Source organism: Cynoglossus semilaevis, chromosome 8 (assembly GCF_000523025.1).
Source record: "Cynoglossus semilaevis isolate Cse_v1.0 chromosome 8, Cse_v1.0, whole genome shotgun sequence".
Lineage (NCBI taxonomy): Eukaryota > Metazoa > Chordata > Actinopteri > Pleuronectiformes > Cynoglossidae > Cynoglossus > Cynoglossus semilaevis.
The window spans coordinates 7,000,187-7,014,838 of record NC_024314.1 but is presented as its reverse complement, the minus strand read 5'-3'; the positions used below and the strand labels follow the sequence as shown (position 1 = coordinate 7,014,838).

Here is a 14,652-nt window from a genome sequence, read left to right as displayed (position 1 = left end):
CCATCCTGAAAAATCCATAAAAATAAATTTACCGCTTCAACCATCCTTTTCAATAAAACTTTAAAGTGTCTCATTCTTTTTCTATTTCTACAAATGAGTAGACATAGTGTGTTTTTATTTTAATACAAATTTTTTATACAAATTATTCATGTTGTAACACTCGCATAACAGAAAAGAAATGTAAACGTGAAATTGCAGAGAAAGCTCCAGTGTTTCTTGTATTATGTTACACTGAGGGAGGCAAACATGTAACGGCCATTGTGGTTTTGTTCAACCATTTTCATCTTCATGCATTTGAATCCTGAGAAGTCCCAGCAACTTTAGAAACGTTCTACAAGTCTGTGATACTCTGTGGTTCAGCCATCAGTTGCAAGTATCAGCGCAGCTCCAAAGATGCACACATTATGTCCCATCAGCTTCATTTGGTTCCAGAATTCCACCTTGCGAGTGTTGTGCCAGTATCCCAGGTTCCCATCGATGAGCAGGATGATCAGAGGGAGCACCGTGGCCAGAATCTGAGCAGCCAGACGGATGTAGTAGCCAGAGAGAAAGGCCAGTGCCAGAACCCCAAATAGAACCTCCAGTAGCATCACCATGATCTCTCCCCCAGCGATGTGGTTAAGATAGGCCAGTCTATCCTCTTTGCTGTGTTGTAAGGAGTATACCTAGTGGGGGGGAAGTGGAACTACACTGCTTAAATAAACTGGAAAAATAGCATTGTTAAGTAAAGGTAACTTTAAGCAGGTAAGGGGAGACCGTAGCTTAAAATAATTCTGAGCTAAATAATGTTAATAGCTTTGGGCGCATTTTTGGTTTCCTATGTTATTATAATGTGTGACTGTTCTAAAGCCATCTTTATACATTTAGATGCATTAAATGTAAGTGACACAAAGAAAAAGCTTAAGAACGCACAAAGAAACCTTGTATTAGGAACAGCAGATTTTCTATGAGCAATAAATAAATTGCAATCATTCCTTTTTACATGTCTGTGTTAAATTTAAATGACTATGTCCTGTGTTTTCTGTTCAGCCCCCTTCAGAGACAACGAATTTGTCACATTTCAAAGGTTGGCATGTTACTTAGCCTATTCACATAAAGATATTTTGCATTAGACTGATTTTACCATGCAAATGAGGTAGACTCCCAGGAAGACCTGTCCAGTGGACTGTAGGGATCTGCTGCGAGGTTTCTGTCTATAAACCTCTCCTGCTCCACTGGCCAGAACCAGGAAGCCTCCAATAATAGCCAGTGCTCTGGAATACATTCGTACCTGAAGAGCAGCACAAACTAAGCTTCATCTTAGCACAAAAAATAACAAAATAATAACAACGTCTTTTAAATTTAATTTAAATGGAAAGGAAAAGTAATTTGACTGATAAATTCAACTCACTTTCAGCCACTCACTGTAGTGAACATTTTCTCCATGGTAAGATGCATAAGTGCTGACAGCAAGCTGTAAGGCAGCCGCCATTGCGAACCATCTCCTCTTTACCCCGAATGACATGAAGCTGGCACAGAGCACAGCAACGCCCATGTCCACGTACAGGTAGGGGACATGGATGTCTGGCTTCCTGGAGAGGATGGCAGACAACAGTGTCATTTCACCCAACTGATATGAGCTTTACAAGATTGTTTTATTAAAAACCTCTGGTACAGACTGCAATAAAACAAGCAAATGTTATAATGTCCAACATGAAATTAGAATTGCTAGGAAACCATTAAATTATGATAAAATCAAAGGCATTAAGTTGATGATTTTCAAAATCTCCACAAAACACACCCTCATCGTTGGATACATGCAACCAAAGATGCACAATAACCTTTTGAAAAACTGATACTAATAATCAAGTTATGTTTATGTGAATATATTTGAAGACATTTTCTTATGAACTTAATGACATGTTACTGTGGTCAAAAGTTGACTTACCGAAAAAGTATATATATATTTTTAAATTTTAACCATGAAAATGGACATTGGTACAGTACATATTTGAAGGGTAATAAGTGCATTTCTAGTCATTTTTGAAAAACGTTTATTTTTGAAGACTTTTCCAAGAAATTATTAGTATGGAATGTTACTTTGATCAAAATTTGAATTACCAAAAAAGTATATTTTTTCTAAATTGTACCATTAAAATGGACATTGTTAAATATTTGAAGGGTACTTAATGCATTTTTCGAGGTAAATTTGTGCAATACTGAGTATTGGGTAAAATACTGTGGATAAGATGTTAACGTTTTTTCCTTTTGAAAAAAAAAAAAAAAAGACAAGTCACAGAAGCAGATGTTTTACATATCTGCAGAGCTGTTGTGGTTTCTGAGTAAAGTCGGAGGGTGTGGGTTGTCTACACAAGACCAACCCACCTCAGACAACAACCCAAACACACCCAATGTGCTTGAGAGATAGAGAGAAACTGCAATTACTCAAGGAAATTACAGAGTCTCGACTGATAATTACAGATCCGACTTACTATAAGCTGTTCATCTATACACAACCTTTCTGAAACAAATTTAAAAGTTACACATGCGCTCATTTGAAAGGTTAACGAAAACTTTAGGACGATGCCAGACATTATGTTGGCCAGTTACTGTGTGAATTTAACCTATAGATATTTTGTGTATTAGTGTTTAGCACGCATGCTAACATTCACTCATTCAACATTTGCCCGTAAATTTCTTTTTCTTTCTTACCTTTTTGAGTCCGCTCTCTCAGCAAACAGCATCAACATACAGAAGCAGTTCCAAAAACCGAATCGAGTTAGAATGAAGGCTCCTAACTGACTAATAAACTTAAAAAGCTGTTTTCTGTTTGAAACTGCCATGCTCGTATTACAGTGCTGACGAGTAAACATCCGGCTACAAATATTTTACATGACAAAATAAAAGAACTCATCTCCCGGAAATGTCTATCTTATCAAGACTACGAGCTTCAAACTCTTATTTTGAAAGGTCTTTGTGAACTTAAGAATGGCGTTATTCTATTGGTACACGGATCATAGTGGGTTGAACGAAAGACAAAATGATCGTCACTGCCATCTATTGAACAAAATTAACAACAACAGTCAATTCGGCCTTTGTGACTAATTTTGTAAAGCAAAGCATTTTATTTGCTGTCTTTCCTCCCTTTTAAGGCATCGACAGTGTAATATAATGTATTCGCAACGACAATGTCACCGTTCATTGCATTTGCTAGAAATTAACCAAGATATTTATGAAGAAAATCTTTCATAAAATAACTAAAACTCCTGACTAAATTACTATCATCATTCCAATGATACACTTTGATGTCTGTATTACAGCTGCAGCTAGAGCTAGAAGGTGTACAGCCAAACATCGTTGCCTTTTTTTGCTTGTTAAACATATTAGCAATAACATATTTATTCAAAAGAAAAAAATTGCTTTTAAATTTTTTTTTTCTCTCCTACTGCTCTCTGTCTAAACAAACACCTTTGGATGATAATACCTAAAGTACAACACCAGATCAAACCAGCTTTATATCCAATAAGTATTTATTCTTATTCATTAATCATTTTAGCACAAATGCCAACTATAATAACAGATACATAATTAAAACAATACATTTGGTCATAACTACATTACAGAGACACACTAGCTCCACTTTGAGGCACTTCCACCATGTGGTTAATCCAGTGACGTGTACAGAGTTAATCTAAAGTGAATGAGACTAACCCAGATCATGAAAATGGTTTATGCAGATTCTCCCTCAAGATTTTTCAAGGATCAACACTTTGCCATAACTGACGCAATTTGACAAATGAACATGGCCAAAAGTTGAAAAAAAAATTAACCAGTACTGAACAACATACATAGAGGGAATTAACAAAAATAATCTAGATCTCTCAATAAAAGACATTTAGCAGAACCTTCATATTGTCCATTTTTTCCACAGAAATGGAATGACTAGACAACAAACTTTAAATTGAATGACACTTGAATAATACTAGACAAAGATGACACAAACTAAAAGAAGAAGATTTGTACATTTTGTACAAAAATGTGTTCTTTATTAAACTAATTAAACCCAGTGGCATTCATATAACACCAAGTTATTAAAGAACATGTCTGCAGCCAGGTATCTGCAGATCTATAGGGATCAGTAGACTCTTGACTTCCTTTTTCCTTTTCAGGTGGCTGTGGCACCTGATTGTTTAATCTCATCACAGGGGATTAATGACATTAGGCCCAATCCTGCAATGACCTCTGCCAAAAGCCTGTCCCTAGGGATCAGCTGGGATGAAGAGCAGTAAGACAGCAGAGATCAGTTAGTGTGAGCAGGAGACAGGACTAGACGAGAGCGTACAGTCGACAAGCTGTTAGGAGCCAACACTTTTCTCAGATTGTTGGAGGTCCTGCCATTCAACAGGTAAGAAACTACACTGACAGTGGTATTAGGCTGGGTTTTTATGTACTTAAGCAGTAGTGTTTTATCATTAAATTATATTTTAACTGTAAATAATTCAAGTTAAAAATGTATAGGTGAACAATGATGGAGTTAAGTCGTGTACAAATTTTAAATAAAGTATTCTCCTAAACCCTTCATGCAGCCAGAATGGCTCGGGATATGTCAGATAAGGAAATCCTGAAAATGGAGCTGGAGCAGTTGAAAAAAGAAGTTAACACAACTAGGACACCAGTAAGTCAAAGAGCTCTTGTATTCTGTCTTGTTTACATGTAGTTTATTGCTTTATGGACAAGAAAAATCTTCAATCTATGCTTTTAGAAAATCCTGTGTTTGCTCTTCTGTTAAAAACACAGGTGGCTGCCAACTGTGCAGAGACCATTGCTTTTGTTGAGGAGCGCCTACCGAATGATCCGCTGATCAAGGGTGTTCCAGATGACAAGAACCCCTACAAGGGAGACAAGGGAGGATGTATAATAACATAGCACATAATGACATCCACTGTTTTTGAATTGTCTACGGCTGCATTTCTGTGATAGTCCTGTAGAAATAATGTCAATAAAATGTAGACAGGAAACACATTTTAAGTAAATGTGATGCAATCCCATTCCAATCTCTGTACTGTTGTATGTTACTGTTGATAAGAAACTGTTTGTCATTTTGTTATGAAAAGCATTTAGCTGCAAAGAGCTTTGACCTGACCTGGCTGGTTCTCTGACACCTACTTTGTATTGCCCTTCTATCTCATTTTATTATAGTAGTTAATATTAAATAGGGTATGCTGCACTTTTTTTGATCAAATATCAGCCCAAGACAACGTAGACTTACCTTTGTTACTGTACAGAGCAAGGCAAAGTCAAATGAGTGGCCACTGCTTAAGTCTAATTCTTAATAGGATTTTACACTGGTCTGTTGACAAGGAGCTGCTTCCTGTATTAAAGCCTTTAAGCCTATCCCCTCAGCCCTCTAATTGGTGTCACTTTCAATAGAGGCAACAGCAAATGTGCACAATTCTTGACATTTCTCAACATACAATTGATAGAAAAAAGAAACTCTGATTGTAATGTAGTATGTATTGTAATCAGTCTGTGCTGTTTCTCTAATATTTATAACAACTGACAGTGATTTTCACAAGAGGTTTCGACATCCACCTGCAGGAAAGCTTAGGCTTAAATGTTCTGTCCAGGGCAAGCTTGGCATGTAGTTCAACAGATTCGAAGACAGAAGGAACAAGCCATTTGTTGAAAATGTAATATTTCACTCTTAAAGACGTATGGTAGCACAAAAATAAGAAACACATAGTCCTTTCTAAATGGTTGGTATTGAAAGTACTGTACAATTAAAAAACGTACAGGGAGTCACATACTTTTGTAACTTCATATGTTTATATACACAAACACACACACACACACACACACACACACACACACACATATATATATATACAACAGGAATGGGTGTATAAAATCCTCCAGTTCATTTTGAATAATCTAGCCTTTGACCTCATATTATCTGCAAGTTCTGCTTAGAAATCCTAGTGTGTTGTAATCAAATGTCCATGATAAAACTCTACCAGATTCCATTTAGTTCCCTGACTGTCGTAAAGCCATAAAAGTGCACACCACAGATGAAGGGTCTGGTATAGCATTTATCTAAATTGCCTTATCAGTAAAGCAGTTAGCTTGTAGATTTATCTAATCTACAGATGTTTCCTATAAGATCACTGAAGTGACCATAGATATTCCCACTACACACAGGCAGAAAACATGTTTTTTTCCACAACTTCTAGACCAAAGTTAAGGCCTGGACTCTAATGCACAAAGATAAAGACAATACCTTAAAATAAAATATTATAATCACAATAATATTCACATGAAGTAATTATTTCCTGCACTGAAATGAGAAAGTCAGAGGAGGACAGAAGAACTTCCTCGACAGAGTCTGGTCTCTGGTCTGTCATGGGGCCACATTTAGAGTTGAACAACCATTTGCACTAACATTCTTACTAATATTTATAACAACTGACAGTGATTTTCACAAGAGTTTTCGACATCCACCTGCAGGAAAGCTTAGGCTTAAATGTTCTGTCCAGGGCAAGCTTGGCATGTAGTTCAACAGATTCGAAGACAGAAGGAACAAGCCATTTGTTGAAAATGTAATATTTCACTCTTAAAGACGTATGGTAGCACAAAAATAAGAAACACATAGTCCTTTCTAAATGGTTGGTATTGAAAGTACTGTACAATTAAAAAACGTACAGGGAGTCACATACTTTTGTAACTTCATATGTTTATATACACAAACACACACACACACACACACACACACACACACACACACACATATATATATATACAACAGGAATGGGTGTATAAAATCCTCCAGTTCATTTTGAATAATCTAGCCTTTGACCTCATATTATCTGCAAGTTCTGCTTAGAAATCCTAGTGTGTTGTAATCAAATGTCCATGATAAAACTCTACCAGATTCCATTTAGTTCCCTGACTGTCGTAAAGCCATAAAAGTGCACACCACAGATGAAGGGTCTGGTATAGCATTTATCTAAATTGCCTTATCAGTAAAGCAGTTAGCTTGTAGATTTATCTAATCTACAGATGTTTCCTATAAGATCACTGAAGTGACCATAGATATTCCCACTACACACAGGCAGAAAACATGTTTTTTTCCACAACTTCTAGACCAAAGTTAAGGCCTGGACTCTAATGCACAAAGATAAAGACAATACCTTAAAATAAAATATTATAATCACAATAATATTCACATGAAGTAATTATTTCCTGCACTGAAATGAGAAAGTCAGAGGAGGACAGAAGAACTTCCTCGACAGAGTCTGGTCTCTGGTCTGTCATGGGGCCACATTTAGAGTTGAACAACCATTTGCACTAACATTCTTACATCCATCCATTCATTTTCATCCGCTTATCCGTTACCGGGTCGTGGGGGCAGCAGTCTCCATGACGATCACATTGCACCGTACCAACCCCCCTGAACCTTTCTGTGGGTGGTGAGTCCACTGGAACGTACCAACCGCCCTAACAGGGATTCGATCTTGCCCAGGAGGTGAACCCCGGGGTTCCAGACCAATGACAGAGACATTGCCTCTGGACCAAAGCACCACAACATTCCTACAAAATGGAAAATTTGGAGTTTCCAATTAACCCAATCCTGCATACAAAAGTCTTTCCAGAAACACCATAAAAAAGAAAGATCGCCTGGAATTCGGCCAACCACCCAAACTCTACAACCCAATGTGCAGTGTTGCATTAGGAGCTAACAGCTTCGACCACAATGGGTTTAGCCTTTATAAACACAACACAAGACAGTTCCATCTTATTGAGGCACTAACGGGGAAAGTGATGTAACTAAAGACCAGCTAGAACAGCATATTGTTATTGTCATTTCAGCAGTGTCATAACAAAAGAAAATGGGTCTCTGACCACTTTATCTTTACGGCTCCTCTCTGTATCAGCACCACTGCATATCCAACTCCCGCCTCTCTCTTATGGACCTTTGGCTCACAGCATAAAGAGGAGTCCTGTAAGGACAGTAGTATTCAGAGGCTCTACTATAACTGCAGCTGCCGTCAACGCTCAGATCACACATCAGTCTAACCCACTGACCCATTATCTCAACAATGTGGCTGCTGATTCTTTTAGCTTGGCTGGTGATATGGGCCGGTGGCACGTACTGGTATTTGTTCGGGAAACCCAGTCCCTTTACGCTGGAGTCGGTCAGACCTCCGGGTCCTCGTGTGTTTGACCAGAAGAAGAGAGACAAAGTCATCAAGCAAGGTACCGTACTGTGGACTCTAGAGCAGATGGTGCATGTGTTCAAAATCTAATTGTTAGGAACAGGAAATGTGATGTCATCTTAAATATTATCTATATATTTACTGTAAAGTCTTAAAAGAAAAATGTAAAGAACACTGGGCCTTGGGTCATTCAGCTGTCTGACAGTTGGACCTGTTCATCCTGGGCAAAGGGCTTGTTTGTTGGCCACAAGGGCGGCTCCACCAGTGACAGCTTCCAGCAACATGGCTAAAAAACATGTTTAAACGTACACTCTGGAAATTGTGTGTTTATATATATATATATATATATATGTTTGTTTTTTTTAAGACATTGTTAATAGATTCCTTTTGATCGGAGCACTGTTGTTAGTGGCAGACGATTACCTCAACATGATATAAATTCTGAGGGGCTAGTTTTCTGTGTTGTAACTCAGAGTTTAGATAAGAAAAATAAACCACTATCTAAATCAAATTATGACCTAGCCATTACCAATCTAATGTTTACTGCTGATGTGAGGGCAGAGATAAAGGGCAGCTGTAAGTGGAGAGGTGTGTCATGTGACCTTCAGACCACCTTATGTAACTGAAATTACACAAGACTTTTGATTTTTAATGTGCACTGTTATAGTGTTTAGACATGATGACTGCGTTTTAAGCAGCTGTATGTGTGTTTGTGTGTGTGTGTGCCTCCATGCAGGTTTCACTCTGGAGAAGGTGCCACAGAATCTGGACGTCATTGTCATTGGCAGTGGTATTGGTGGGCTGACAGCTGGAGCCACATTGGCCAAAGCAGGAAAAAAAGTTTTGGTGCTGGAGCAACATGATCAGGCTGGAGGCTGCTGCCACACCTATATAGAAAAAGGCTTTGAGTTTGATGTTGGTAAGAAGACAGGGAGCAGAACTGTACAGCTACTAACATTAATAACCTGACTGATACAGTACATCTATGAAGTACTTCATTCCTTGTACTTAGTTAACCTTTACTTCTTCTTCTATGAACAGCAGCTAGCATCTTTTAATATTATTATTATTATTTTAAATTAGAATAAGCTTATTTGTCTTTGCTTTATCTGGAACAACTAAAGCATTGGTTCAATTAAGAACATAGTTACACTTAATGTAGGTGCATTATCAGCCCAACAACAGTTATGAGTAAATGATCTGCAGGGCCATGTTGGACTTTGACTGACATGACAAAGTGTGTCTGTATTATGTTGAAGAAAAATTGAAATGTTGCACTAGACCTAGGAAAGAAAACCCACTGCATCCAGGTCATCTGTGGTCTGCCTGGTCTGCATGTCCCTCCATATTTGTATGGTTCAACCCTGATAGGCTGGATTTATACCACAGTCTATAAAACATTAGTTTAATTGTTTATTTTGTATTCATGAATGATGTGAATTAATAAGTTAATGAATGCAACACCATGGAATATCCATTAACCATATAGAATTTTTGGTAATTCTTCCCCAGGTCTTCATTACCTCGGTCAGCTCCATGAGAACAGTCTGCTGCGTATCGCCTTTGACCAGATCTCTGAGGGTCAGCTGGAGTTCCAGGAGCTGAATCCACACTTTGACACCATCCAGATTGGCCTGGGTGATGAGAAGAGAGAGTACACCATAGTCTCTGGGAAAAGTGAGATGAAGGCTCATCTGTTCAAACAGTTTCCTGATGACACAGAGGCCATCGAGACCTTTTTCAAGATCATGAAGGTGCTCGGGGAGAGAGGACACTCACGTCAGTCTGCACCGGGTTTAAATGAAAACTAAATCAGTCTTTTTCTCTTTTTTTCTGTTCTCCACACCCCAACAGATCTCAGCGAAGAAGACTCATTATCTGGCCACTCTAAAGCTGATCCCTCAGTGGGTTTCTCTGTTCCTGTTGAAGTCTGGCATCGCAGACCTGGTGTCCTCAGTCTTCCGTCTTTCAGGGACATGTGCCACAGATTTGGTTAACTCTCTGACGAGCAACAAGGATCTGCACGTCATCTTCTCCTACCTTTTCTACGGTAGGTCTGCAGGAACACAGCGGAATAGAGTAGTGTAAAGTATGAGTGTATTGTACACTCATACTTCACTCATACACTCATACTGTAAAGTATGAGTGTAGTTAAATGGCACTCATACACTATGTGATTAAGTAAACATCTGTTCAGTTGACAAGCTGAATTGTCCTGGTTTAGTGTTTAATATTGTTTAAGTGGTTTAATTTTTTTATTATCAGATATTGATTGATTCTTTTTATAACTTGACCTTTAAGATCAATATAAATTCCCTTAAATGAACTTAACCCTGACCTGTTGTAGTTATAGCAACCTAGAATTATTTGTTACACTAAATGTTACTGTTAAGGTATTGGGGACTATTTTGAATCAGTTTTAGATCATTTTACATTGTTGTATGGCTAATTTGTTGTTAATCAGTGCTAACTTTTAGATATCGTTGTGGTTACATATCTGATGTTATCAGCTGGGAAGATACAGTATTTTGAGATATTTTTGCAAACTGTTAGCATTTTCTGAGCAAGAAGCAACTGCATCTCATGCATCTTCATATCTCTCATTTGAAGAGATAATGAGTGGAGTGGATTTTTTAAATTAACATATTTAACTTATTCAATATTAATATTTAACTTATTAAACGTTTTATTGTTGCTGAGTAGTAATGTATCTATTCACGTTCAGGCGTGCCTCCAAAAGACTCCAGCATTCTGATCAACGCCCTCCTCATCCATCACTACAAACGAGGAGCCTACTATCCTAAGGGGGGCGCCAGTGAAATCGCCTTTCACATCATTCGGACAATTCAGAAATATGGAGGCAACTGTCTGGTCAGAGCCCCGGTCTCACAGATCCTGGTCAATGAGAAAGGAGCAGCGTATGGTAAAAACAAAACAAAACAAAAAAAAAGATTACCTTTCAGTTGTAAAGTAATGTCCGCTTGACTTGAACTTGACTTTTCTGTGGTGAAGGTGTGAAAGTGAGGAAAGGTCAGGGGGAAGTCGAGGTCCATGCACCTGTTGTTGTCTCCAACTGTGGTATCTTCACCACTTTCCAGAAGCTTCTGTCAACAGAGATTCAAGTCAAACACGGTGAGAGATGTTAATCACAGTGACAAATAATCTAGGAACAGAAATAAAAATCCTAACAACATCCTCAGTTATTCAGTCATGAATTATCTTCTTGGTGTACTAATGGAAATTTACCACAGTAAATCCAAATCTCTGCATTAAAATTTTACTTTTACTCTGAGCTTGGTTTTCATGTTCTTTCACGTATACACCCCTCCCTCTGGTGTCACTCCACTCTCAACTTTCCTCTCATTTACCACATTTGTGACCAAACTTGAGTTAATATTGATAATGCATGTCCAAATGCCTCGTTTGTTTCACTGCCTAATGGGGGATATTTAGTGGAGTAAGATGTCCTTCCCTGTGAACTGTCACACTCCTCTATCTATTTTGTAGATATTCAGGAAAGACTCAACACCATGAAACATGGCAGAGGGTCATTCTTAGTCTTCTCTGGCTTTGACGGCACTGAGGAGGAGCTGGGCCTCGTGTCCACCAACTTCTGGCTCTTTAAAAACAATGATATGGACAAGTCGTAAGTGTGCATTACTGTAGTAGGAAGAACAATTCTTCTTCTTCTTTTTCATTTTCAACATCCTCTTTATCATCTTCTTTTTTCCCTTTTCTCCTTTTTCATCTTCCTCCCTATCTTTATCTCCCTCAACTTATTCTTTATCTGTTCCTTTATCATCACATCACTGTCTTTTTCTTTATTTCCGTCTTCTCTTTTTTAATCAGAAGGGGGCACTGTTGTATAAGAAGAGACTCACAGTAAACCTGCTGATTATACCTTGGACACATTTATAATTTTTCATTGCTACTTATCCTAATGAGGCGCTCAGCTAAATATAACGTAACTGAATGAAACGTGTGTATAAGATAACCAACATGACTCTTTACTACGTGGCTTGTTTTACAGGGAACATGAGATTCCATCTGTCATCCTCTAGATGGCGTAAAGAGCAGCGTTTATATGGCTTCTTGTTATTTGTCGCCAGTACTAATCGAGACTTCACTTTTCTCCTCAGGATGGAAGACTTCTTTGCTCTGAGCAAAGAGGACGCTCCAGATAACATTCCCATGATGTTCATCACAATACCGTCCTCCAAAGACACTGAAGCCAAAGTCAGACATCCTGGTACAAACACTGTTCCTCCAGAGCTTTAATGTATGGACTTCAATGGAACAGGCTTTAAAGCCTTGTTCTTTCCCTGCTCCTTTAGGAAAATGTTGCATGACAATTCTGACAATGGTGAAATACGAATGGTTCGAGGAATGGAAGGACACCACCGTGCGGAAAAGGGGTGACGAATACTACGACTACAAGATGAGATTTGCTAACAACCTGTTTGACTGGGCCTGCACTGTGTTCCCCAAGATCAAGGACAAGGTCTGTGTCTGTGTCAAGCCTGCGTCTGTTGCAATGAAGTAAAAGTTAAAGGTCGTCTTATTTCTTATTAGAAATGTGTACTTTGTTCTGCAGTTAGTATTCCAGGATGTGGCGACCCCACTGACCAACATGCACTACCTGGGGGCTCAACGTGGAGCAATGTACTCCGCTGAACACAACCTTGACCGCTTCCAGGCGGAGACCGTAGCGAGAAACAGGTGTAATACACCGGTCAAAAACCTCTACATCTCAGGTATGACAATCTGTGCTGCTTAACAACACATGTAGATGTTGGAAGAGATTTGACAGAGTGATTCTTATGATGACAGGCAGGGTTCTATTAAGGCTAAAGTTAAAAACAATGATTGGGAAGGGACGCGTGTTTGAAAAACGTACGAAAACATATCTCAGCCTTAAGCTGGATTCCAGGTTCTCTGTTTTCACGTGGAGTCTCTGTCTTCCAGGCCAGGACGTGTTCAGCTGCGGGATAGCAGGAGCTCTACATGGTGGACTCCTCTGCGCCTCCGCAGTGTTGGACCACATCGTCTACATCGACTTGCTCCTCCTCAAAAAGAAGCTGAAGAGGAGGAAGGCCAAGGAGGTGGCCCAGCTGGCCAAGAAGAAGCTGAAGTGAGCCAGCCTCATGCTTCCCCTGGAGGACACAAGTGAAACTGCACCAACCTGGAGCCGTGTAATGCAGGATTATTGGGAGGGTTAGAGGAAGACACAACAGAGGAAGATGGCTAGCTGGAGAGTTTTGGCCTCATTTACGGTCTGTGTTGGTCCTCATCCCTCTGCAAGATATGGAAATTATGGTTAGTGTTCGGAAAACATTGAGTACAGAATTGTTGAGGGCTTATAAATGTTCTCCTGCAATTCAGAATAGAGAATTTAAATATGATATCCTTAAATCCAACAATATTTTAATCAATGTAAATACTGTAATTGTTTTATATTTGTTTTCACATTAATTTCAATTGTTTACTCAGATGTAGTACATATATATATATGTATATACTTATGACTCTAAAACACTCCTTCCAGGCTTAATTGTATAATCTAACAATCAAATGTTTAATGTTTGATTTATTTCTGTCCTTAATCATTTGCCTCATGTACATGTCTAATATATTTTATCTTACTTTGTGCAATATGTACAGTCATCTTTTCACTGTATTACAATTTTAAAACCACATGTAAATGTGTGGCGTTGACAATGATGCCACACGTAGATCACCAAATAAACGCTGTCATAAAACACCCTGAGTGTTCATTAACACCTTTCAGAGTTATGTGGAGATGCTAAAAAGGACTTCATCAAAAAGGCTCCAGTTCCCACCTATGTTGTTCTGACCTTGCCTTTAACCCCAGTTCTGTTTGGATAACACCTGAAATCAAACATGAGGGGGGAAACCTCAGACTTCCTGCACTAAGTGAACATTTCCACACTAAACGGTGAGCAGATTGGCTGACAAACTGTGGTCTGCAGGAGAGGACCAGTGGGGTGGGTGGTGGGTCCGAGGAGAAGAAAGCCCCCTCTGTCCAGTCAGCCACGGGATGCCAGTACCCGGGCCTGCCAGTCAAACCTCCATCCCTCCTCTGCACGAAGCCAGAGAAAACCCACTGTCACGGCTGCTTTATTCACACAGTTACTGCAGTTATAAAATGTCTTTTATCAGTTTTTCAGAACAACAAGGGAAACTGAGGTTAGTCAAGGCCAATGAGGAGCAGAACGGGAGGGAGAGGAGTTAATTATACTGACTTAGCTCTGCTGGAAGTTCAGCATATAATTACCATGGGATGGTCAAATACACTTCTCCACCAGAAATAAATGTGACATCCACAGTGACTTTTCTGCATTCTGTGCTCTGACTGAACAAAGCATGAACCCAGTTCAACAAACTCCTGACAACAGAATAGAGTAGGGTCCACGGCCTACAGCTCCACAGAGAAAATGAA

General features: G+C 39.0%; 3 protein-coding genes across 3 annotated transcripts; 2 read left to right on the top strand and 1 right to left on the bottom strand.

The window, feature by feature from the left end:
• Window positions 1-84: 84 nt before the first annotated feature.
• On the bottom strand, window positions 85-2,887 carry tmem101 (transmembrane protein 101). The gene is made up of 4 exons (XM_008314365.2): window positions 2,692-2,887; window positions 1,391-1,571; window positions 1,124-1,270; window positions 85-665 (listed from the first exon to the last, which is right to left on the bottom strand). Exons 1-4 carry the CDS (start codon window positions 2,850-2,852, stop codon window positions 357-359), a joined length of 798 nt encoding a protein of 265 aa, XP_008312587.1. The 5' UTR covers window positions 2,853-2,887; the 3' UTR covers window positions 85-356.
• A 765-nt stretch (window positions 2,888-3,652) lies between these two features.
• Window positions 3,653-6,366, top strand: gngt2b (guanine nucleotide binding protein (G protein), gamma transducing activity polypeptide 2b). Its single transcript, XM_008314364.2, has 3 exons — window positions 3,653-4,384; window positions 4,566-4,654; window positions 4,777-6,366. The coding sequence occupies exons 2-3, from the start codon at window positions 4,571-4,573 to the stop codon at window positions 4,903-4,905; spliced, it is 213 nt and encodes a 70-aa protein (XP_008312586.1). The 5' UTR covers window positions 3,653-4,384; window positions 4,566-4,570; the 3' UTR covers window positions 4,906-6,366.
• Window positions 6,367-7,587: 1,221 nt separating this feature from the next.
• On the top strand, window positions 7,588-14,381 carry LOC103381816 (putative all-trans-retinol 13,14-reductase). Its single transcript, XM_008314363.3, has 11 exons — window positions 7,588-8,232; window positions 8,929-9,111; window positions 9,705-9,946; window positions 10,047-10,242; window positions 10,918-11,115; window positions 11,205-11,324; window positions 11,700-11,838; window positions 12,332-12,441; window positions 12,527-12,693; window positions 12,787-12,946; window positions 13,158-14,381. Exons 1-11 carry the CDS (start codon window positions 8,076-8,078, stop codon window positions 13,325-13,327), a joined length of 1,842 nt encoding a protein of 613 aa, XP_008312585.1. The 5' UTR covers window positions 7,588-8,075; the 3' UTR covers window positions 13,328-14,381.
• Window positions 14,382-14,652: the final 271 nt, after the last annotated feature.